Source organism: Patella vulgata, chromosome 2 (assembly GCF_932274485.2).
Source record: "Patella vulgata chromosome 2, xgPatVulg1.2, whole genome shotgun sequence".
Classification (NCBI taxonomy): Eukaryota; Metazoa; Mollusca; class Gastropoda; family Patellidae; genus Patella; species Patella vulgata.
In genome coordinates, this window is record NC_065880.2 from 49,059,129 (window position 1) to 49,085,306 (window position 26,178).

General features: G+C 32.3%; 2 protein-coding genes across 7 annotated transcripts in view; one reads left to right on the forward strand and one right to left on the reverse strand.

The window, feature by feature from the left end:
- The window catches only part of LOC126811586 (inhibitor of Bruton tyrosine kinase), a 128,415-nt gene extending 124,709 nt beyond the window's left edge, over positions 1–3,706 (reverse strand). The window contains exons 1-2 of the mRNA XM_050537284.2: positions 3,176–3,706; positions 2,928–2,972 (exon numbers count right to left, since the gene is read on the reverse strand). The gene's annotated coding sequence lies outside the window, so the exon portion shown is untranslated. The remainder of the gene's footprint in view (positions 1–2,927; positions 2,973–3,175) is intronic.
- Positions 1–26,178, forward strand: part of LOC126811585 (protein still life, isoform SIF type 1) — a 117,523-nt gene that overhangs the window by 88,472 nt on the left and 2,873 nt on the right. For 3 of the 6 annotated variants that reach the window (XM_050537274.2, XM_050537279.2, XM_050537281.1), the window contains 20 exons: positions 6,776–6,897; positions 8,998–9,101; positions 11,338–11,507; positions 12,877–12,974; positions 13,530–13,673; positions 13,908–14,090; positions 15,201–15,424; positions 15,765–15,885; positions 16,565–16,747; positions 17,975–18,155; positions 18,533–18,805; positions 19,227–19,327; positions 19,662–19,811; positions 20,207–20,401; positions 21,073–21,093; positions 22,017–22,125; positions 22,572–22,748; positions 23,413–23,537; positions 23,956–24,132; positions 25,319–25,506. In XM_050537274.2, the coding sequence (XP_050393231.1) occupies positions 6,776–6,897; positions 8,998–9,101; positions 11,338–11,507; positions 12,877–12,974; positions 13,530–13,673; positions 13,908–14,090; positions 15,201–15,424; positions 15,765–15,885; positions 16,565–16,747; positions 17,975–18,155; positions 18,533–18,805; positions 19,227–19,327; positions 19,662–19,811; positions 20,207–20,401; positions 21,073–21,093; positions 22,017–22,125; positions 22,572–22,748; positions 23,413–23,537; positions 23,956–24,132; positions 25,319–25,506 (3,046 nt within the window). The remainder of the gene's footprint in view (positions 1–6,775; positions 6,898–8,997; positions 9,102–11,337; positions 11,508–12,876; positions 12,975–13,529; positions 13,674–13,907; positions 14,091–15,200; positions 15,425–15,764; positions 15,886–16,564; positions 16,748–17,974; positions 18,156–18,532; positions 18,806–19,226; positions 19,328–19,661; positions 19,812–20,206; positions 20,402–21,072; positions 21,094–22,016; positions 22,126–22,571; positions 22,749–23,412; positions 23,538–23,955; positions 24,133–25,318; positions 25,507–26,178) is intronic. The other 3 variants (XM_050537275.2, XM_050537280.2, XM_050537278.2) reach the window with 3 other exon arrangements.

The following is a 26,178-nucleotide window of genomic DNA, read 5'->3' on the forward strand; positions in this document are numbered from 1 at the left end:
AGTTTTAGACTCATTTTCGTCTATTTTAAGGTTCCAAAAATGAAACAATACAGCCATACCCCCTTAAACATCAATAAACCTATCATGAATGACACATAAAATAAACCATTTACTCAGTTTAAAGTCTTTCAGCATGATTTGAGTGATATAGGAATACTGTAAAAGTTAAATTTCTAATAGGAATATCAGCCCAAAATTGGTTCAGTTCCGTTCAGTATTTACAAAGATATGGTGAATTGAAATTCCTTCAGTCTATGCTTGCCAATGTAAATAAGCCTGCTGCCATCTTTATATCACAAAATCTAAATGATGGCCTATTTTTAATTCAATTGAATCCAAGCGGGGAGATTATCTAGCATCAATAGTCGATATTTTGATTTTGTTTTCTTAATTGAATGTTAAATAATCACTCCGAGTACATATTGGCATAGATTAAGCTGTGAGAAATTTGAGATCACATCCAGTTACTTTAAAGTAGCTAAGTCTCTAACTCAATATCATCCAAAGCCTTTGACATTGAAAACACAAATTATTTGTCAATTTAAATCAACATTGATGTTGTGATCTTAGCTGGAAAAGATGGGCTTCTGACATCCAATATTTAAGACAATATAAACATTTTACCATTGGTACACGAATTGTGTACCATAATGTGTGTTAGCGCCATTTGTAACAAGGAACCCAAAGAACGAGGCTAGACATATTCCACAAGTTATGCCAAACGATGACGCAATATTCTTATCTGGAGAGTCTGCGCAATAAATACTATCAGTATAGACTGGAATAACCAGACGCTAGAGATTGCCATTCGATTGAGACTTCTGGCATATTTCGCCCAACATAACTGATTTGAAAATAGAGTAAAAACGGAAATGATTGAATGTAAATCGATTTATATACATTCATATTACATTATTATATGCGCAGCGACCCCTTAGTGTTAATTTCTAGGTAACAAATATTAGGAATTTAGCTCCTTTAAGGGAGGATATCTCTATCATTTTGTAATAATACATCCTTATAGAAATGACACATACAAATTTGTTGAGCTTTTGGAAAGGAAGTGACACGTCAGCATACATCATAACACATTTTATTTTTAAATATAGAATTATGAACACGAAACAAAACCCCTGAAATCAGTCACAGATTGGTACTGTAATGTGTCACAAAGAATATGTCTTAACTGGACATGGAGTGGGTTTTATTTTGTTTGTATTCCACATCTTGAAAGATTTACAGATCGGATAAGATTCCATAATTCGTGAATTTCTCAGACTATATATAGTAGTGTATTTCGGCGAGTCCTAATAATGATTTACAGGTGAAATATATTTATGCGGAATGAATTGTTGAGTTTTGTTTATTAAGCTATATGTCAATCTTGGAGTCCATGTGTGAGAATATAAGTATATTGTAGACTGTATTTTATTTTATAAAGATGATGGCAACCTGTAATTATTTGATGAAAAATGACTACTATGGTTAATAATGTATTTCATATTATAAGATATGCATAAAATGATATTTGAAAAAAATATTCTATGGAAGTTGTAGATGTGTATTTTGTGTTGATCTGCAGTGTATATAGGAGTATTAGATGTGTTTTATGTATTGCTGATCTGTTAAGGGTAATTGAGGGGCATATTCAATGTATGTTATGGATTACTTTACTATAATATGTGCTGTGTAATAATGTGTATATCTCATACATTAGGTGTGTTTTGTGTATTAATTTACCATATATACATATGTATTAGATGGTGTTGTGGATTACTTTAATCATGGACCTGTATAATATATATGTACATTAAGATGTGTTTGGTGGATTGCTTTACACATATACATGTAGTACATGTGTATTCTGTATATTGATGTGTGTATGACGTGTATTAGTTTGTGGATTGTTTTACAATAAACAAACTTGTGTCTAATGTTTTATAATTTGTGAAAATGGAAATAGAATTGCATTTTCGATAAAGACAGAATGCATATTTTGTTTCAGTTTAGAGTTGTGGTCGTCAATTTTAATGAACTGATATGAGTAATATATTGGTCAAAGTGCAGCATGACTTCAAGAATAGTTGTACACAAACCTGATTTGTATAATGTGCTAGGATGTGGAATTTACAGACTTCAGCACCTTTCATTTCATGAGTATTTCTTTTGTCAAAGCGTCTGAGTGTATAGCTGTGGCACCCTAGAGTATCCATTGACCAGATTTCAATACATTGTATTTACATGTACTTCAAAAAGTCATGACAGATCTGACTGTAAAATGGTGAAAAAGAGCAGGTTTTCATATAGATGTTTTATAACGTCCTCATTAGCCCGGTCGTGCAAAAAAATAGGACCTTAAAATTAAATCCCATTTCATTCATTCATTCATTTTATACCTTAAAGTAGCAAAGTCTCTAACTCAATATCATCCAAAATCTTCGACATCGAAAACACGAATTATTTGTCAATTTAAATCAACATTGAGGTTGTGATCTTACTTGGAAAAGATGGGCTTCTGATATCCAATAATTAAGACAAAATAAACATTTTTCCGTTGGTACACGAATCGTGTACCATGGTGCATCTTAGCGCCATTTTTAACCAGGGACTTGTAGAAAGAGGCTAGATATATTCCACAATTCATGTCAAACGGTCACGTCATATTCTTATCTGGAGAGCATGCGCAATAAATACTATCGGTATAGAGTCGAATAACCAGACACTAGAGATTGCCATTGGATTGAGACGAACATAACTGAGTAGAAATTGCAGTAAAAACAGAAACGATTGAATGTAAATCAGTTTATATACATTCACATTACAATACGTTGCGACCCATTTCTGTCAATTTCTAGATCCAAAATATTAGCGATTTAGCTCCTTTAATAAGTATATCAATATATCTTGGCTATTATTGTTTTACCTACCTTTGTCAGATCATTATCATACAGCTTATATGTAAATTTACACGTCTGAAAGGCAAGAAGGTTTGTTTTGATAAAAGATTTATTGACATGGAAAATAGAAGATCTGGCATAACATATTGTAAATATTTATTCATAAGTTGAAATTTGTTTGATCAGAAACTGTGGGTAAAATAGCATTAATAAATTGAAACACTTGTAATATAAACATCATTACTCGATATCAATTAGACACGCTATTTGATGATTACCTTGGCCTGATTGACATCTTGACCCTTGAACCTCTTTAAAGATTTGACAATAGGTAAGATTGACAGTCCTCATTACATCAGTGGAATGTTACCGGTGATTTCCTCTATTGATAGAATGTGTTATTCACAACTATTATATTGTAAAGTTCAAGTCAAATTGATTTCTCTTATTGCGTTCTGTTGAGTCAGTTACATGGACCTCACTTTTTAGAGTAAATTTTATCGATTATATTCGATCCTCTTGATATCTTGTCTTGTTAAACTAAAAGCTTTAGTTCCATTATCTGATCACTTTTAACAAGCATTTCTTTTTTTAGGTCTCAGATTTATTTCACATTTTATATATACTGTCACATCCAAAGTGTCCAAATTTCAGGAAGCTGCTTTGAAGAGAAATATGTCTCTTTTATTGTTATTTCAATGTTTGGTTAATATTTTGAAGTGAATTGTATTGATTATATAGATACTACACATTTGTTATATTTGCATAACACAATATGACACTTGTATACTGTATAGGCTACTGTTTAGGTAGATTATATTGTTCTAAACAGCTGAATTAATACTGTTGTTGGTAGTACTATACATATTGTAGATAACTAAGAGGATATGAGGTTGTAGTGGTTAGTGAAGAGTGAGTACAGTTCTCTAGTTAAAACTATTAAAGAGTTTGATGCTGTGATAGTGAGTGGGGTTATAGATGGAAGCTGGGTAAACACTGATTATTGAATAGTGACATATCACAGAGGGCAAGTCAAATGTCAGAGTGTTATCAAACAGCATAGTGAAACTTTAATGAAGAATTTTGTCAACAGTTGTCTCTTGCATGACAATTTGGTCTACTGTAGTCAGTAATGTAATGACAGATGTGAAATGCTATTAAATCTGTACTGTTAAACATTACTGTTCACTGTTTCCAGTCTCTTGTCTGGAAAATAGTATTGTTTATGAATTACTTACCAGGTCTGTTATGAGATAAGCTTAGTATTAATTTGACATTAACATATCATGTTTGTTTATTTTATTTAAAAATAAAATTATATTTATTCAACTAATTTCTATTTCAATCAGGTCTATAGTCAATTTTAATATATACTTAGAAGATTTACACAGTTGGGATATATAGACTAAACTAGCATCTATAGTGGAAACAGCTCACCTGAGACATCATACACGGTCTGCCAAATGACTGGATGTTTGAAATTCATACAATGCCACTTGCTGGACACATATACATGTACATGGAATATTTTCAAAATTAGAATGACCTTGTTTATTCTAGTTATTTGCTAGTGGTTTACTTGTATGACATTGTAAAGACCTTTGCCACTCACATGAACATTAAAGGATTGTTAGTGTTTTGTGTTCTATGTGGCAGTTAATGCTGCCTTGTCTATAATATTACAGGATTTTCAAGATATCTGTGTGGCAGCTCATCACTTAAAAACAGTCAGTAATGTTAAGAGTGGTAATCATAAGTTAGAATAATTCCTAAATTGCATGAGGCAAACCACTGGATTAATTATGGAAGGAAATAACTTGTAAATTGACAAAAATATTATTTCAAAGGAACTGTCTATTTTGCCTAGGTGATTGAAATTAATAAATTCCAACCTTTTAACTGACTTCAATCAAACATTTACTTTTCAAAGTTATTTAATCTGTTTAAAAATCCCATTAACTAGAATTAAAGTCTGATTTTCAAATAAATGTCATCCAAATCATATGCCATTTACTCGTAATATCAAGCTTAAACTCATATATAGCCTGGGATTTCCAAATATCATTCCAGCCAGCTTGTGCATAGAGGAAAATAATTGACATGTTCAGCTGTTTTCATAGAATTAGGTTGAAGTAAAATCCCCAGAATATGAGAGATATTTGTTGAAGTTTTAGTAGATATAGTATTAACAAGTGGTGGTGTAAAGATATATCTGTCAGTATGGGACTGTCAATCATGTCATATTATCTATCTGTGTAGGTGTCAGATATTCCACTATCATAATTTATCACATTAATATAAGATACTGTCTATTCCTGCAGCATAAGTCTCATGAATAGATAGATTTCAGCTAATCAGTTTGGTTATATTGCTGAAATATAAACACTAGATTTGTGGGGGACATATTTTATGAATTTATGGTAGGGACAGAAAAATAGGTTTTGGAAAAGATGTGAAATTTAATTTTATTATTTCAAAATTATGAGGTGGATATTAGGTTGAAATATCTTCAGAATTTTATTCATGGGAATTGATTGCATTGCCCAAAGAATATGAAGGTTCCAATAGCTCTATCATAAGAGATTATCCATACCCCCCCCTCCCCGAGATTCTCCATTAGCCCCTTTGAAGACAGAGGAGTACATGATGAAGGCAGTGATACCACTGCTTTGAGAAGTGTCTTATACATTGGCCTACAATAGAATAAACATTATGTATTTCATTTTAAACACTTTTTTTTACTCTCTCATACAATGCGGTATTTCCAATTTAGCATTTGTAAACTGATACGAGATAGTGACATGAGTACTGCTCTGAGAAATTGATCTGCTTTTTTAGAGAGCAACGAAAGCAGAAATGTTGAATTGAATAGAAAATTGATGTTACATGTAGTCGATTTTGTGAATGATTTTTTTTAACATGGAAATAATTAGCCTTGTTTCAATCAATTAATTGTATAAATATGATTACCAGTTTCTTGTTAAAAACTTATAAAACAAATAGAAAGCAATTACTTATTATAATTAAATACTCCTGCTGTCTTTGTACCATGTTTTGCCACAAAGATATAATTAAAAATGTTTGAAATGAAAGAACCATTTTGCTGTTGGTGTTAATTAGTAGAACATGTTTGTTAGTGTCTACTATAGAGGGAGGTAGCCAGATGGTTCACAAATGTAAAAATATATATAGTATTTTAATATAAAGACCAATATTATAAGGGGTGATTTGGAGGTCGATTGGTTTAATATGTACTCTTTAGATTACAAGGTCTGTTGTTGAGTCAAGTCGCATGGTTTCGATCCCCAGCTTGTGTGACAAGGAGTAGGGTCGCCTGTCCAACCTCGTGGGTTTTCTCTAGTTTCTTCAGTTTCCTCCCACTGCCAAAGACCCCTACATGTAAGCTAATTATTGATGTTTTAGTCTCAAAATGAGCTGAATTGTGTTGAGTGGACATTAAACCCAATTTATGTCTGTTATACTTCCAAGTGCAAAAAAACCTACATAATTAATGGGCAGCCATGACCTTTAGAATAAATGATAGTAGAATTACATCAGACCCTTAAAAATAGCCAAAACTTGAATTGAGTAATTTGAATAATTTTTGTCGATTGTTTTTGTTGGTAAGAGTAGTTAACTCTATATTTGTTGTTTATTCTGGAGTGTTGTCCCCTGTACATGGTCATTATTATTATTGTCTTAAATCTTGTGTTGTTTTGTGTATTTCTCTAAAGGAAATGTCATTTCAGTGTCCACTGGATACTGGACTAAATATGTTATGTTTACTTGAGTGGTGTGAAACGGCTTTCAAATCTCTTGTGCACACTGTGTTTTCAGGTGATACGTGACTTATTGTTTTCTTTTTTCTTCTTTTGCAGGTGTGGAGGCAAATAATGACCTTAGAGCAGGGTCATCTGGGGCTAGTAGCAGGGCCAGTCGACAAAGTGATATTATCAACCAATTAGGAGAAGGGGGAGAATATAAGCAAGATCTGGGCGAGGTAATTAAAAAAAATTTTTTTCTCTAACTCGTAGAACAATTGGGTTGTGGCATTGTATTAATTTGCTGGTGATCAGTTTCCAATGTTGGAATCCATATTAACCAGTTTTACAGAAATTACCCCTCTTATCAAGGGAATTGTAGTCTTTGATACCAGAATGAAAAATGTATGTAGAGGAATTTGAGAAAAATTGCTGTTATACTTAGACCTCATGCCTGTATAGTAATTCCCTTATTGTATATTTCTGTGATCTTGTCCATATTGGTGCAATTGATTATATTAAGATTAGTTCTCACCATGATTCTATTATGAAGTGCGTTCTTTCATTAATTTAATCAGAAATACATCGTTAGTACATATGTTTGTTAAATATGAATATATTATTTATGTTGTGCTATTGTTCATTACAGTAAGTACTTGTTGGATTCTATATTTTTTATATTGATGTACAGTTATCCTTAATCAAGTGTCAATGTATCAACATGGACTAGAATTGATATCAGATCTTCTGTTGTTGACACGGCGTGCCAAATAACATGGCCTACAGAAATCATAGCAAGTTTTGGCCCAGGGCCTCTTATTTTAGAACATATAATGAATCTACTGCAACCAAATATCGACTTCAAAACAACGTGGTTGGAAATTACCCTATAGCATTTTGTGCACAAATACTGAAATAACATTTTCTTGTTCCTGAATCTGTTGCGAATACATTTCAACTGCTTTATCATTTGTCTTTTAAAGAAACAATTTCGATTTCGATTTGTTTTAATTAAATTTATTTTTTCAGTTCATAAAAAGATGATTAATTTCGAGTGACTTGATTCCCATCTTGATTCTTGAATGATGAGTTGGTACTTTTATAACATATCTGCAATGTTAATTGAATTTAAGAAATAACCTTGATGAAAAATCAAGAAAAGAAATGTTTTTTTTAGTGAAACTGTCCAGTTTCAAATGAGAAGCTGTCATTCATTCTAATCTATTATTCCTGAAAACACATAATATGGTTGTAGAATATATCATTATCATATAGGATTTAATCAAGTTTGATGAATTGAACATAATGGCAGTGATAATAATCTTAGTTATATTAAACAAAGGAGATATAAATCAATATATTGGTAAATCTATTATACCTGTCATATTTATGAGTTATAGATCATTTTTTATAAGCTGATGTATTACACTTATATGAATAGCATCTCTAGTTGATGTGGAATTAAACAGATGAAAAATATTAACCATTAAATACTCATGAACATCTGTCTAATTATTTTTCATTTAATTATAGAGCTTTTTCTTTTATGTGTGTGTAAGTTTAGTCAAAAAGCAGTGAATAAATTGATGGTTGAAATGTAGAATATAAGCAGTACATATACAAATTAGATATTTAAAGTATAGTAAATTGAATTTGCATATTTATGATAGCATATTAATATTATTAAGATCTTTTGAATGTTGATAAGAAAGTGGAGGAAAAATATGTTTCTTATCAATCAGTCATGCTATTAATGCACTTGATAATATAGATATAGGGTTTTCTTAGAAAGATCTGTTAGTTTATTCTGGTAATGAACTGTGACTCGTTCTCCATAGCCAGTTTATAATGTCTGTTAAAATGGCACTCTGCCTGGTAAAATAATATTGTATGTAAAGCTAGCAGTTTAACTTAGTGTACATACACATACCTACAGCAAATAGTTTTATCTATGCTGTACATTCATTTCTTCCGTTAAAGCAATTAGTATTAGTCTATAGAATATGACGGCTGCTGACTGGTTAGAGATATTAAATGAGTCTTTATTCTTAGTAAGTTTATATTGTAATGTTTAAATGGACCTTACTTGACAGTTGTTACATTATTGCTAATTGGATAAGTCTCAAATTGTAGCTCCTGTTAGCAGACGTGTCATTAGTGATGATCTAAAAGGAGGTTAAATAAAGAGTAACTTTATATATTTTATTTAGAATTGAGTGTTGGCTTTACAAGAGGTTTGTACACATTGAGAGATTATAAACAGTTTTGAGTATAGTTACAGATACTATTTATGCACAAATTGTCGCAAATTTAGAGAAAAAAATGTTCTTTGTTCACAGTTATCTGAAGAAGATGTTGAAAGTGATGGAAGTATAGACACTATGACAGAAACGGATTCACAGTTATCGTATGCCAGACAAGTAGGCGCTATACGTAAAGCAGGGTAAGCTGTCTTTCTTTAAATCATTACTAAAGCTTACTGACGAGTCTGCACCTGTCATGTTTTGATGAGAATTTTACAAAAATGTTTTTTGGGATGTTGAAAACTTGGGAATATTATATTAAAACTAATTAGAATTGATTGCATGAAAAGTAGAACTGGGTAATACCAATGGGAAGAGTATAATATAAACCATGAGTAAAATATTTACATGGTACAGTGTATAGTATACACGCATCTCAGGTTATGCACCAATCCTTTATGTAATGGAAAATGAAAAACAACACTTAAATGAAAACTACAAAAATAACTATTGAGTTCATATAGGTCTGTTTATTTATATACACCAAGGTACAAAAGTCATGTCTAAACGTTGGTGTTTATTTTTAGGTATTTGTAATAACTCATCTTGTTATTTTTCTTGGTTCAAACTTGAATGTAACCATCAAATGATATACAATATATTTATTACCATATTTACCATCAAATACTATACAATATATTTATTACCATATTTACTATCATATACTATACAATATTTACCATCAAATGATATACTGAGCGCCATGGAAACGCATCACTTAGTTTTTTGTATAACAAAATGATCCTGTAAACAGATCTTATTTATTTTGCTTCTTATTGTGAACAATATTCAAATGGGAACACATCAATAACAACACATTTGTACACTTATGGATGTTTAATCTGTAATCAACGGTACAAAGTTAGAGGGGTCAAAACCAAAAGTCTGACACAGATGTCAGTAGCGTGTGTGTCCTCCACGGGCTCTTTCGCACGCTGTGCAGCGACGTCGCTTTGAATTTACCAATGTTTGAAAGAAGGTCTGGGGCAAATTGTTCCATTCTTGGACAAGAGCAGCTTCTAAAGCAGCAATGGTGTGCATCTGTGGTCTCCGATACAGATGGCGTCCAATCTCATCCCAGACATGTTCTATCGGTGCCATGTCCGGAGACATGGCTGGCCAGTCCAAGCAGCTAGGTAGTCCATACTAAAACGGCCGGTATGCAGATTTGCATTATCCTGTTGGAAGTGCTGAAGTTGTGGGTGCGCTCGAAACATCGGAACAACAATTGGTTGCAAGACATCATCACGGTAGGCTACAGCATTAACGCGACCCCTGCAAATGTGTAGGGCGGTCCGGTGATGAAATGTGAAGCCTCCCCACACCATTACACTTCCTCCACCCCATCGATTCGTTTCGAAGACGCAGCAGTCTGCAAGACGTTCCCCAAGACGTCTCCACACACGTTGACGGCCATCAGCGTGATAAAGATGAAACGACTCTCATCACTGAAGAGCACACTTTGCCAGTCTACTCTTCTCCATGTCTGGTGTCCTTGAACCCATATCGAACGCCGCTGACGGTGATGATCCCTGAGGATAGCTGCAACATAAGGTCGTCGTGCACGGAGTCCTACTTCTCATAGACAACGTCTTACGCTGTTGGCACTTACTGGTCCTTGTCTTCCGACGACTGCTGCACCTGTTCGAGTCGCTGGGCGGAATCTGTCACGCAGATAAGTGACCCGGATGTAGCGGTCTTGAACCTGGGTTGTAGTTGTAACGCATTGTGGACCAGGATGTTGACGGTCACGTGTTGATCCAGTAACTGGAACACGTTCCACCAACCTTACAATAGTGTACTGATGACAATTGAAGTGTCTGGCAATAGCATGTGTAGACATGCCAGCCCTGGACATTCCCATGGCTTCATTCCGTTGATTTTCAGTAAGTCTCGGCATCTCTAGCTCGATTCCTTCACACATCCAACAACAAATTACGACAGATTGACGTTTCACAGTTCATGTACTGCACATCAAGTTGAAAACATGCTTTTAAAGGGCTCACACACAATGCTGCACGTGAATATTGGGGTTTTTATGTGCATCTTGTGCATTTTTTATTGTGCACACGGGGCGATATTTTTTGCGTTTGGGAGCATTGTGTGAAATAATAGTTCATAGAATTGCATAATATTATACATACAAAACCACCTAGTAATAAAATATTTGGGAAAAAAAAGTGATGCGTTTTCCATGGCGCTCAGTATACAATATAGTTATTACTAATACTATATTTATCATCAAATAATAAACAATATAGTTCTCAACATGTTTACCATCACAATATACAACATTGTTATTACCATATTTACTTACAAATAATATACAACATCATTATCACCATATTTTCCAATATCTTCACTTTATTATTTCAGATGGCTAGTTGTTAAAAATTGGTTGGTACATAAAAAACGGAAAATTGAATTGGCACCCAAACGTAATTGGAAGCGATATTGGATTTGTTTAAAAGGAACAACTCTTCTCTTCTTTGAATGTGATGAAGAAAGTGCTGTGAATGAAAATAGTGTTCCCAGACATATACTAGGTATGTATTATAAGATAATGGTTTTTTTGCACTGAACATCTATTTCTGCCAATCTTTGCAATACTTTATGATTAAGAACCATTTATAACCCTTTAGCCCTTGGTTCATATAAATATTGACTACCCCAGTACTGCCCAAAAATTAAAGAAAAGTTATCTTTTGTACATTGGGTTTTGTAGTTCATTTTTGAAACTGCCCGAAAATACTGCTCCGTGAAACCTCCTCAAACTGCCTAAGTTACAGAACTAGCTAGTATATGATTCTTAAATAGTTCACAGCTATACTGGTAACTCAGTTTGACAGTCCAGTTGCTAAAGAGTTAAAGATGGGTTCCCAGAAAAGTATTTATCGGGTGGTTATTTCCAATAAAAGTATGGCAATTTTGGTATATATGGAAAGTAGAGATACCCAATCTTACTAGAAAAATACTGGATTCCCCGAAAAACATTCATGGAGCGTATACAGGACAAAAATGTAAGGGTTCCCCTAATCAACAGCCCGACGATTAAGAATTTCTGCACGCGTGGTGTCAAAGGTCACACGCGAACATTGAGCGCTTGATGTACAAGTTGATAAACTTTATGAAGAGTTAAACGTACAACACTATCTGAGAAAGAAATGACGGAAAAAGACGCGGGTAGTGGATAATCCGAGAATTTAATTAGTATTCAATATTTGTAATAAATAATAAGCGATTAAAGACAACATCATCTTATGTATGCAATGAATTCTCCTCTGATTTCCAAGACGTGACGTAAACATGGCCTGGTTTGATCAAATTTTAATAGCAGGGCTTTCCTTCGCAATTACAATGTTTGAGAAGGATTTGAAGCATAATTATGACAAATTAATTAGTTTGAATATGTTTTTAGTCCATATATACCATTAAATCACCCAGTTTGTACGCGGGAACCCATCTTTAAAATTTAAAGAAACAACTTCCATTTATATATTGTTGATTTTTAGCTTAGAATTGTAAAGAGCAATAGTATTTATAATAATTACTATCTTCTTCGCAATTTAAGTAGAAAACAATGCATATAATTTAATGTCAAAATCTGTTATGGGTCATATGGTTAGGATATTGGACTGCTAACAAAAAAAAAAAAATGAGTTGTGGTTACATGTCTGTTTACTCTGAAGCTTTTTAATTCCATTTCTAAGCCCCTCTAACAATAAGTTATCACTTATCATTTACATGTATTTATGAAATATTAATTAAGGATGTGATGTAGAATCAAAAAAAGAATAACAATTATAAATAATATAAAATGTTAGAAACAAAAACTAATATTAATGCTAAATTAGTTTTACATTATCAATGTGTGGTTGCTTTTGTCTTTTCTAAATCAATTATGATGTATTACAGTTATTGAAGGTGGTATATCACAAGCAGTACCAGAACATCCTAAAAGAGATAATATATTCTCATTAAGTACAGCTTGTGGAGATGCATTCTTATTACAGGTAAATTTATTACAAACCTTACAATGTTACACTATACTTCAATCAAAAATATTTATAGTATTATATATATTATGAATTTGGCAGTGAATCCAATTAATACCGAAATGAGAAAAAACAAATTGAATTAAGTTAAAGATACATTATGTAAGTTTAGATAAAGAGTTAGCCGTTGTTGCTATAATAGATAATTCAAAATGAATGAGTGAAGATATTAGTCTTTGAAGGTTTGACAAGATATGTGTACTGGTTGTTCGAAGCTTAGCCTCGCTTCACCATTTTTAGATTAAAATCGAACCTATCCGATGGCATCAAGACTTGATTATGGTCTTGTCATGTTAATAAATGTCCAATTAATAGTTTATATAACATTTTAGGCCTAAAGGAAGACCTGAAATAGGCAGATTTAGCACTTGCCTAATGTACATGTATGTTTTATACACAAAAAATTTGAATTCTGTTAATACAAAAAGAATTATTTTTATGCATCATGTCAGACATAATAAATTCTGTTATATAATATTAAAAGAGATTAAAACTTATTTCATTGTTTTACAGGCTGCCAGTCAAATTGATCTGGAGAACTGGATCCGATCAATTCACTCAGCATGTGCTTCATCATTTGCCAGACAGCATGGAAAGGACAACACATTGAAACTACTGAAATCTGAATTAAATAGACTAGACTCAAATGTAGACACGGTAATGCATCAAATTATAATATCTAATCTATATGTAAATTTAACACTAGTATAATTTTATCGCTATTATTTTGCAGGAATAAGAACACCATGCTTGAGCTTTCCATTTGATTATTAGGTTCAACGTCCCTTCCCTTTGGAAAATAGCTCAGCCATTTATAAAGAAATTGACTAATTGTATGATCATGCTACTATGGTTATACATTTTGATATTTATTGATAATCTGATTTTTAGGATGTAAAGATGAAGAAGATGGCTGAACTTCAAATGACTGTTGTGTCTGACCCGAGGAGTAGGATGGCTATTGTTAAACAGATTGCCCAGTGGGAAGAAAACTTAGAAAAGTTATACTTAGAACAGTACCGTTTCCGATGTTATATAGCTTCCTTACAAGGCACAGAATTACCTAACCCTAAGGTAAGTTGCACTGTAAACTGAGTCTATTATTAAATTACAGTATATTATTATGTTTCCATGACAATATAAAAGGAATAATTGTTGCTTTTCGTTGATTCTTTTAAATTGAGGGTTGGAGTAGACATGTTATAGTTTGGTTTATTTTTGATTGAAAGAAAATATATCTTATCAACTATAATTAAACAGTATTTTGTTTGCTAAATAATTGATTAGTGATCGACTTATCCTCAATGTTCAGCTTTTACGCACAAAGTTGCTTAATCTTGTGATAGGTTGTAGTTGATAGAAACAAATCTGTAACATCTGTTCAATTTCTTCCTGATCAGATTTTAAATAGTAACAGCGATACACTGCACCATATGGGGGGGTTGGATGGCCGAATAGTTAGAATGCGCGCGCTGTATCATAAAGTCTGTCATTGAGTCAACTGACGTGGTTTCGAATCCCCAGTTGTATGTGACAAGTGTCGCCTGTCCAACCTCGTGGGTTTTCTCCGGGTCCTCCGGTTTCCTCCCACTGCTAAAGACCCCTACGCGCAAGCAAATTATTGAAATAAAGTTAAACCATATGTATTTGTTAGTCCCGAAATGACCTAGTCTGTGTCGAGTGTACGTTCAACTCCATTTCTCTCTCTCTCTCTCTCTCTGAACCATATGAATATAATGTTTGTCGCAGATCTCTAAGATGACATACACCAACACTCTCAGGCCTGTAAAAATGATTTTGAGATACATTTGGAATATAAATCATGAAGGCCAGATTAACATAGTCCAACATTTCCTAAAGCCATGTGTTAATATCTGCGAGGCTCGAGTTAACAAACAATGCAAGAGGAAAGAAATATTGAAAAATGAATATTTCTCACAAAATCATTTTCACTAAATTTCAGCAAGTAGAGATTTCTCTTCATAATATACAGTAATTTTTGTTAGTTGTGGGAATTTTCCCAATTCTTCCACTTGTGACCTTTTTACCATTGTCAATTTTGCCATGCCATTATTATCTGTGTGGTTGTAATTCCTGTTCGTACTCACACTGTAAACCATTGTTAATGGAACATGTTTTAATGTTTTATTTTCTATTCTCAAGTTTTATAATCTCTGTTCTCAGGTTTTATTAGCCAATGCTGCCAAACCAACAAAAGCCACATTAGGTCGTCTGGGAATTTTTACAGTTACATCATTCCATGCTTTAGTTTGTGCTCGTAAGCCACTTGTTTTGCCAAATATTTATGGAAAAGGCTCTAAAAAAGGAGGTTTATTGTCACCACGTGCTGAAACAGCAACTAAACCACGAATACACACACCAACTGGTTTGATTACACCAGGCATAGAGTAAGTTATAAAATTCTAACACAAAAGTTTCTCACTCTGATATCTTATAATAAAAAATAAACATGCGAAATGATGTCGAAATAATTGTCCAATATAACATAGAAGTAAAAATATAAAAAATTTTTTTTGGAGAATTCCATTTCATAGAATGTTCTAGTAAATTAGATTAAATCTCTCTGGCATTTAAGTTATCAGACATATTCATTTTAGTCTGACATACCTTATTTAATTTTCTATTTCGAGATTTTTTTCAAGAAATATAAATAGCTTACAGAAAAACAGATCTTAAAGAGAATTTGTGTTTTTTTTATTTATAAATTTCATTATTTTATTTATTTAGCGCTGTTGTAAAAACAAATGAACGAATTTTATCAGAATCTGCAGATAATTTATTGGATAAAAATTCTGATGGGTCATCTGGTCATGAAAGTCTATCACGGATAACATTACCCAATAAACAGGTAGGTTATTTTCGTATTTATTTAGAAATAGTCTTTTTGTTTCAATTATTGATCATAATTTTTTGATCAAACACTGTTCATATTTTAGATAAAACATTCAGCATTTAAAGAATAGTCAAAATAAATATTTAATTTTAGACGTTTATTTCTATGTAGTTGTCTACAGTTGTCTTGTAAAAGCACTGAGAAGGTTTCAGTCTTTTGGACCATAGCAATCCTGTATAATCCTGGATAGCATCCATTAAAAACAGAGTATATACCTTGGTGAAAAGGCCAGGTGGAGTCTTAGTAACAAACCATTTAATTACTAACATACTTATTGTATGCCAGAGATCTTGATTTCTAAAATGTACACGAAAAGTTTCAGTGATAATATTAATTGATTGAAGTATATCACAAGGAAAAAAATATAATTTTATATATATAATTTATTCAAACTAACCATGAAAACACCATTATCAAAAATCTTTGAACTGGCCTATTTTGGATGCTGTATTTTTAATGAGTGTTTGTTAAGCTCCTTAAAACTCAATAAATTTAAATACTTTTGTACAATTTTCAAATCAGGTCATAGTGAAACTAATATTTTACTAATTGTTAATTTGCTATTATTACTAATTGATAAGACTGATGATTGTTTGTAGTTAAAGTGTAGGTACAGTATAATGTGGAATTGTAGTCATATGATTTTCAGACAATATTGGTGGGTGTTGATAAGCAGACAGCAGTGAAAGATCTATTAGAGTCTGTATGTAATAAAAGACAACTGAATCCTAGAGATCATTATGTACGAATTAAACCAGTTGGATCACAAGATGATCGTTTTATTGTTCCTGATAGACATGAATCAATTAAAAGATTGGTAAGTTTTGTTCAAAAATCTAAAAGTAATTGTTAATTTAACCTACCGTTAATGTTTATAATGCCATATTTAAAAGTTTTCAAACATGGTTATTACAACTTATTTCTACTAATAATTAAAGTGATCATTAATTTGAAATCAATTTTAAACATCAAATGAAACTTAATATTAGTACATGCTCACTGGTGGTCAAAAATGAATGTGGTACTTGGTTCTTACTACATTCTAAAGGGAATAACTGAAAGGTTGGAGGTTATAGAGCAGTGCAATTACTACACCAAATACAGTGTTTTAAACCAGTTCAGAGAAATACTTACATAGTCTACAGCCCGGGCTGATTAATGGCACAGAATTGGCTTAACCTCAACAGACAATCAAATAATCTGTATAATGAAGGTGAAATTTATGCAATTTAGAAAGGAATCAGAACTGTATAGACTTACCTTACTAAAACGTGCCACATGTACATCGTCAATTTTTATACGTCCACAGTTTCATGTGGACGTATATTGTCGTCGCCCTTGTCTGTTCAGACTTCCACAATTTGTTTGTGGAGGCACTACACAGATCACACTTTTTATTCGATTTTGACGAAACTTGAAATATAGCTTTATATCCCAAAGATCTTGATCCCTTTCAATATTTGCACATATCGGACTGTAACTTCCTGGATTATGACCCTGATTGTACGAAAAATCACCTCTAGAGGTCACATTTTTATCCGATTTTAAAAAATGGTTAAATGTATCACCACTACACCCTAATGACGAATGAGTTTAAATTTCGTGAAAATTTGACCAAAACTGCCTGACAAAATGGCCGCTCCTTGTACACAAATAGTGTGAATGTGAGTAATACCAAGGTTGTGGACCCTCTAGAAGTCACAACTTTTATCCGATTTTGATGAAACTTAAAAGATATCTTTAAGTCCCAAATACATGTATCTCAGTCCCTTTCGATATTCACGCATTTCAGACCATAACTTCCTGGAATATGGCCCCTGATTTTATGGAAAATCGCGTTTTGTTTTATTTTGCTAGTACATATTGGAAGACTTTTTATACGCCCACATGCAAATGTGGTCATATATTGTCGTCATACTGTCGGTCAGTGTATCTGTTCGCCACAATTTCTTATAAGCACTCTACTTTGTGAATTCAGCTACTGGTATATAAGTTTTCCAAACCAGAGTCCTAAATTTGTGGAATTATTTTTGTTTGTTTATAGAAATATGATGCAATAGAAGTTTGCCAGAAAAGTATTTTTCAACTTGAACTCACAAAGACATCAAAAGATGGAGTATTTGGTTTTGCTGTAGAAGCTGAATTGGCAGAAGATTTTGATAGAGATGATGAGTTACAGGTTTATGTCTGTGATGTCACTAAAGGTTCTGTAGCAGACAAACATGGTAAAAATATATAATTAAATTTTATAGAGACAAGTAAAATCCATTCCATGACATTTTGAAACATAACTTCCTCATTTCAGTGTAGACTGCAAGTGAAAATCGGTCACAAAAATAGATTTTTTTATGGTGGCTTCAGCTATTGGATTCTGTAAATTTTAAACTTTGAAAAATGTGTGTTCAAAAATAATGTGTGCAAGATTTAGTTGATTTTGATTTTTTTTATTAGCAAATTTAATAATGTTTATTTAATTTTTTTAAGCATGTGATTTATAGCTGTAGATGTGTCTTTTCCTTTGTTTTTTCCTTTTTTTTTATTTTTTAACTAGAATTTTTAATAAAAATGTGTGCTTATATGGGTTGGTATGTTGTGCTTACAGGTTTAATTGTTGGTGATGAAATTCTAGTGATCAATAGCAAGATTGTATCTGAGTTAGATATGGTGTATATAGAAACATTACTGCATGAATCACGGACATTGTTTTTAACAGTGAGGTCATTTCGAACTCAACCACCTACTAGTGATTTTATTACACAGCATGCAGACGCGTATATCAGTAACATGGTATGTCCACCTCCTCCTTCTCAGTCACGTATTAGTGAAAAAATTATTGGAAATTTAATAGTTCCTGCTCCAGTTAATACCGAAACTGGTGAGTAGTGCCTGTCTTGGGCGATAGATTATTACTAACTTAGACTAAATAACTAAAAACTACAAAACCTGAAATCTTTTAGTGAAGGTGACCTGACCTGTTCTGTTTCAGTTTTTCTTATCTGGGAAAATGCAGTTTGTGTTTCTTTTACTGGATAAAAAATATGATGGCAGTTTATTCTTTATCAAGCTAACAACTAAACATATTATCAAAAATAAATCTTTTCATTAATCCACTGATGTGACTTTCATTCAAAGAATGGTTTATAAAGTTATAGTTTGGGTATTGTCGTTAGAATGAAAGTTGTAGTTTCTCTTCAAAATGTTGTTAGGGTTCTGTTCCTTATTATACTCAACTGTAACAGAAATAAGTATACATCTCTATAAAAGAAATTATAAAGTTATTGTAATTTTGGATTCAGGTGAGGATACAGAAAGTTCGAAACATTCTAGTCCTTCAAAATCTAGTCAAGATAAATCTAGTCAGGAGATATCATCTGATCAAATTGATGCCCTACTAAAGGTAAGATAGATATATATTATTAAGTGGATACAAGTGATAATCTTTTAGATTCATTTAGTAATATACTATAACACATACTTGTGGAAACTGCTACTGGTACTGTTATATTTGGGCATTGTTTCAAAGAGTATTCTCTAAAAGTCATTAAGTCAACTGAATGTCATCAAATGATTGTGTTTGTTTGTCTACGATTTGAAAATAAAATGAATTCGATCAATATGAATTGATGAACAAGTAACAACCATCAGTTCTGGATTATTGTGTATGTCTTGAATTTAAAAATAAATCATTTGTGACTTATATGAAATGATGATCAAAAATGTCTTGTTGGTAGGGTGCAGAGCAAGTAACAGCCATATGTAGAGATCCAAATTCTAAAGCAGAAGTCATTGAACGACCTGTCACACCACGACCTCTGTCTGATGCTCAACGAATGAGAAAAGTTATAATGGAGCTGATAGAAACAGAACGGGCTTATGTAAAGGTATGTTGTAAAACCTAATATTAGGTTATATATTGTTTGGAAGATTTTTTAAGACAGTGTTCCATTTGATATCTCTCACTTTTAGTGACAGGCCAAGTAATGGCTTTGATTTTACCATCACATGCACAATAAAATAGGTCTGATTGTAGGCACAATAAAATAGAAAAATTATTGTAGGCACAATGAAATAGTTCTAATATTATATGCACAATGAAACTGCTCTTGTTAAGGGCACACCTGCATAATGAAATAGCTCTGATTGTAGGCACAATGGAATAGCTCTGGTTGAAAGCACAATGAAATAGCTCTGATTATAGGCACACTGAAGTAACTCTAATTATAAGCAAAATGAAATAGCTCTGATTCTATTTTTGTCAAATTTCCTTTTTTTTTAGGATTTGAATTGTTTAACAGAGAGATATCTAGAACCTCTACGTGAAGAAACATTTCTTACATCAAATGAAATAAGTCAGTTATTTGGCAACATACAGGAAATTGTAGTATTTCAACAACAATTTCTACAGAGTCTTGAGGAGGCCATTGATTTAGAGAATGAGTTTTTTATCACAGATGATACAAAGATATTCCGAGTAAGTAGACTTCAATGGGGGAAAAAGATTTTGTTTGCTTGCAGAAGTCTTATCTTGAGTCAGCTAGTCTGTGTCATGTGACCAAATTTCTGCTATACAAATAACCCATTTTATAAGCATGATTAGAGTCAAGGAGCTGCCATTAAATTGCCCATTTTCTCCTGAATGCTGCCATTTTAATAGTATTTTTCTCCTGAAAGATAAAGCCCTTTTCCACAACATCTTAAGTTTATGGATGAATATTGGTTCAACTGAGGGTATCTATTGATCAAAGACACAGGCAGACTTCTCAATCTTCATGTAAAACGTCTTGCACTCCACTTTTGATAATCTTGTTTTTTAACGAGATCTTTAGAACACTTAACTACCCAAGATACCGTTATCTAGATTGAGCACTAAATTTGAATAATTTAGTTTTCTTACATTCAGTCAATACTTCTGTGATAATGTACAGGAAAAATAGAAATTATATTTTCATATAACAAATAGGAAGAAACATTAATTTGTCATTCAAAAATATGAACACATAAAAGACTTAAAGAGATGAAAGTTTTATATTTACCAACAGAGTTGTGCTATACATGAATACATCAATTAATTGAACATTGGATTTATTTTGCTATGTGCAGATGACACTTATTGTTTATTTATTATGATTAATCTTTATTTAGGAGAATCTACCAGATGTTAGGGTGCGTATTATAGGTTATATGGTTAATATTTATAAGTTTTCAAATTCATGTCATTAGCACATTAAAAAATTGATATAACATGGCTAATACACTGTATTGTAGCTTGGACAGTATTTACAGTCAAATGTATGTGGTGATCAGTTATGAAAGTTACTTGTATTTGTAAACCAGTGAATGTTTTGGAGGTTTTTTTGAGAGGGGGTTGGGAGATAAAAAATTATGAGAAATGACTGTTGTGTTTAAATTGATGCGTAATTGTGATAGTGAATAGCTTTACTTATCATTCTTGCATGTATTAATTAATTGAATAACATTTGATATTCCTATTATTCATATACAACATTTGCACATTTCTTCCAATTGTTTAGGCATCTTTAATTCGTACAGATTTCTTTCAAATTGAGGAATAAATCTACCCAAAATTTCACACCTAAAATCAAATGAAATGTTGAATATTTTGGAAGATTGGTAATAGACTTGACTAACAAATTAGAATGTGGAGGGTTTGATAGAATAGAAAACCTTTTATGTGAATGTAGATAGTGTATGATTACGAAAGATTTTTCTGAAAAATTAGTAATCAAGTTAATTGTTGTTAGTTGTGTAATGTCTGGCGAACATGTTTATTATTGAAAGTTTAATTACGAAAGTATTGATGTCTGGGTATCTAACAAAGAAAGTTTAAAAGTACAAAAACATTAATGTCTAGGTGTCTAACAAAGTTATATCTTTGCTAGTACTTTTTGTTTGATAGTAGTCAAATATTACAGTCACAATCATTGCTTTTCAAAATTTCATTATACCACGGTTGATCATATTTTTACATTATCATCCTTTATTCTCACTCAATAATATAAATCTTTTTTTTCTTGTTTAAAAGTTTATTTTGATTATGTAATAACATTTTTTTTTGTTTTTAACAGAGAGTTTTGTTTTCACTTGGTGGATCATTTCTTTATTATGCCAATCACTTTAAAGTGTATAGCTCATTTTGTGCTAGTCATTCACGATCCCAAAAACTGCTTAATCCAGGTAAATGAATATTTTTTATTCTGTAGAATTAAATATGGGGTTCATATATATATTTTTTTTCCGCGAGACTCACAATATAGGAAGATTACCTTCACAATATAGGGAGACATTATGAAATATCAGGATTAGAAATAGATGAATTCTGTTGTATAAATTACCTTCATTCAAACACTAAATATTAAAAAGTATGTCATAAATATATTATATACATGTATGATTGATATTAATACATTTCTTTACTTTATACACAGCTGTCTAATTACAAAAATATCCTTAATTATATTTTAAGTCATTGTCATACATGAAACTGAATGGGGGAAGCGGGGGGGGGGGGGGGGGGGGGGGGGGGTGCATAAGCTGTAAACTACAGATATGAAAACTACAGGTTTGTTTTATTAATTCAGCACAAATTGTAATATTGTAATGAATTTAATCTTCTATTTCAGAATCCAATAAAGCATTAAAAGAGTTTTTAAAATCTAGAAACCCCAAACAACAGCATTCAGCAACATTAGAATCATTTCTTATTAAACCTATACAACGTATATTAAAATATCCTCTTTTATTACAACAACTAGTCAACATGTCACAACCAGATACAGATGAACATCATCATTTATCAGGTATAATAGTTTCTGTAAAACATGTTTACTTAAAACCATCGAGGGATTTTAAATCCCTTGCAAACTATAAGATTGTGAAATTTGAATCTCTGAAAGGATATCAGTCCAAAGATGGTATAGTATTTACAAAAAGATGAACTGAAAATTTTGCAATGATTGACATCTATTGTAGAACATGAACAAGCCACTGCTAGTTTAACTCCTTTTAATCAGATTGAATCAACTGGGAGATTATCTACTGTTGATATTTTAGTTTTGTTGTCCTCTGCCATTTTTTGGAAGTAGTGAACTGTTATAGTTGATTTTTCAATTTTTGGGAACATTGTAACTCTGCTTCTAATTAAGGGAGACTGCTGAAACACCAATACATTGACTGAGTTCAATAATGAGCTTTTTTTGCTCGGGTTAAGCCGAGTTATAAACAATTGGATTGCTTGATACTTTGTTAAAGGATAAATGTTCAAATAATTAATGAATCATCTATTAATTTTGGGATGGAGGCAGTGTACATCAACCTCACAGTTGGCTTGTTTTCTTAATGAAATGTTAAATAATCAATTGTCCAGTTTAGCTTGAATTAAACCGAGAAATAAGAAATTTTTATTTAAATATTGTTTCACATAACCGTGTTATTAGTGACTTTAAACTCATTAATTTTTCACAGAGGCATTACGTGGCATGGAAGCTGTAGCAGAACATATCAATGAAATGCAGAAAATATATGAAGAATACGGGTCAATATTTGATGATCTCTCTACAACATTTAAACAAGTTCATCCGACGAAACAGGTAGGTGATTGATAAACAATAATGCCTCATCATCAACCAACTGATTTCAATCTGAAAACGAAATTTAGAAGGGTGGTTGTTAGAAGTGTGGAATCTACAATTTTATTGTTAACAGTGGTGGAAGTATGCCTTTCGCAATGAGGTCTGGATAACCACTGTTAACTTCCTCAATGGGGATGTTCTGTGACAGAAGAAAAAACGAAATTAATGCAAAACTCTACACTCATCTATTTAATAGATTTAATTCCTTAGTCCGAATTCTACATGGGATATTACTAGGACACCCAACTATAATACAACAGCTGTCAATTATAGTACACCTAAAAGCAATGCTTTGGAAAAAGTCCCTGATTCACATTTAGTAATGTTTTTCAAAATAGATGAGCACATATAACATTTGATATTTGACTACTTTCAGCCGGTAGACTTAAGTGTTGGTGAACTACAGATGTATGGAACGGTAGAATGGTGTAATATGACAGAATATCTCGGTAAAATCAAGAAATCAACAGATTTTGAAAACATAGCATTTGTCTTCCGAACGGCTGTTGTCTTCCTCTGTCGAGAAAAAGTCAAACGTAGTAGAAAATCTAAGGTAAGGGAAATGCCTTAGAGATGGCAGATAAATATTTGTTTGATTTCTATCATTTGGGTCCTCTCTTGTTTATATCAATCTTTGTTCCTTCTATTATTGAAAGGCTTGAACTTAGGTTTCTGACCAGTCATATCAACTATCATTTGGGTTCTCTCTCGTTTATATCAATCTTTGTTCCTTCTATTATTGAATGGGTTGAACTTCGGTTTCTGACCAGTCATATCAACTCATAATTCACATGATACATTTTACCCGGTTGATGTGCCATTAATGGGCCTGGAAAGAGGGATTTTTGCATGTACCTGACAAAATGTCGGGCATTATTAAACTTGTCCCTGGAATTTCTAACTTTGTGCTGGACATGTACCAAACGTATCAATAAAATCACAAAAAAATCCCCAACAAATTAGTGTTGGATAAAATCTCAATCTTTCTAGATCCCTTCAACTCTGTGCTGGATATCTATCAAATGTGTCAAATATATCACTGAAAAAAGACAAAAGGACATGATTCCAGAAGGACAAGTCTGAGATAGTACCTGACTTTGTCTGTGACAGGTGCTTTATTTCCCGGCTTGCATTGAACTCCATTTTTCATGCTCTTTTAAAGATGGGCTTCTGATATCCAATATTGAAGACAAAATAAACATTTTATCATTGGTACACAAATCACGCACCATAGTGCGTTTCAGTGCCATTTGTAACAAGGGACTCAAAGAATGAGGTTAGACATATTCTACAAGTCATGTCAAACGGTGATGCCATATTCTTATGAGGAGAGCATGTGCAATAAATACTATCAGTGTAAACTGGAATAACCAGACACTTGAGATTGCCATTCAATCGAAACTTTTGGCATACTTCGCCGAGAGAGAGAGAAATGGGGTTTAACGTCCAAACGACGTAAACTAGGTCATTTCGGGACTAACATATGGTTTAATTTTTTTATTTCAATAATTCGCTTGCGCGTAGGGGTCTTTAGCAGTGGGAGGAAACCGGAGGACCCAGAGGTATTTCGCCAAAAGCAACTGATTAGAAATGACGATAAAAACAGAAACAATTGAATGTAAATCAGTTTATATCCATTCACATTACATTATTATATACGTTGTGATCCATTTGTGTCAATTTCTAGTTGCCAAATATTAGCGATTTAGCTCCTTTAAAAATGTGTTTGTCTATTTCAGTCATTATCATCTAAACCATATGCCGAAAGTGATATGTTAGAACGATTCCGAACATTGATTCCAACACATGAAGTTCAGGTTAGAATGGGTAAAGTTGCTGACATAGATCGCCATTATTGGTGGGATCTAGTACATTCCAGATCAGATCCAGATAATAGACCAGAAAGATTTTATCAGTTCTGTAACAGGTAGACTTAATTGATATATTTGCTTAAAATGTAGGATAAAGTAAATAGATCTGTTTGTTTTATGGAAACATTAGTTACAATGTTTATGTAGCTTACTGTGCTGTACATATATACTGTTTGTTTTATGTTTTGTTGAGTGGTTGAGCTCCAGTGTCTATGTATCATATTCAACATATTTCTTTTCTCGATTGCCATGTTAAAGAGACCCCAAAACAAATGTAATTAATATTTAATAATAATAATATATTAATATATCAAATTGAATGTGATAAATTTGTATACACCCACATTGAAATGTGGTGGTACAATGTCTTGACCCCCTGTCACTTGCGTATACTCTGGAGGCTAAAGATATCATTCGATAGACTTGGAATTAATACAAAGTGTTTATGTGCACGAGATGAAGACGCCAATATTGATTTTCTATTTCTGATAACTCGATCAGTTACCATCTGATTACCGGTACATGTTTTGTATAAAAAATTTTACCACTTGGAAGAGCTAGTTTCTATAAACCAACATTTTAATATTATGTAGGCACCCCTGTTCTACAGTAAAATTGTATTGTTTTTGAAATACAGTTCCTCATAATAGCTAGAAATAAAGAATAAAAAAAAATAATGTGCTTTCAAAAATGTTTCATATTGTATAGCATATTAGAATAAATATTAT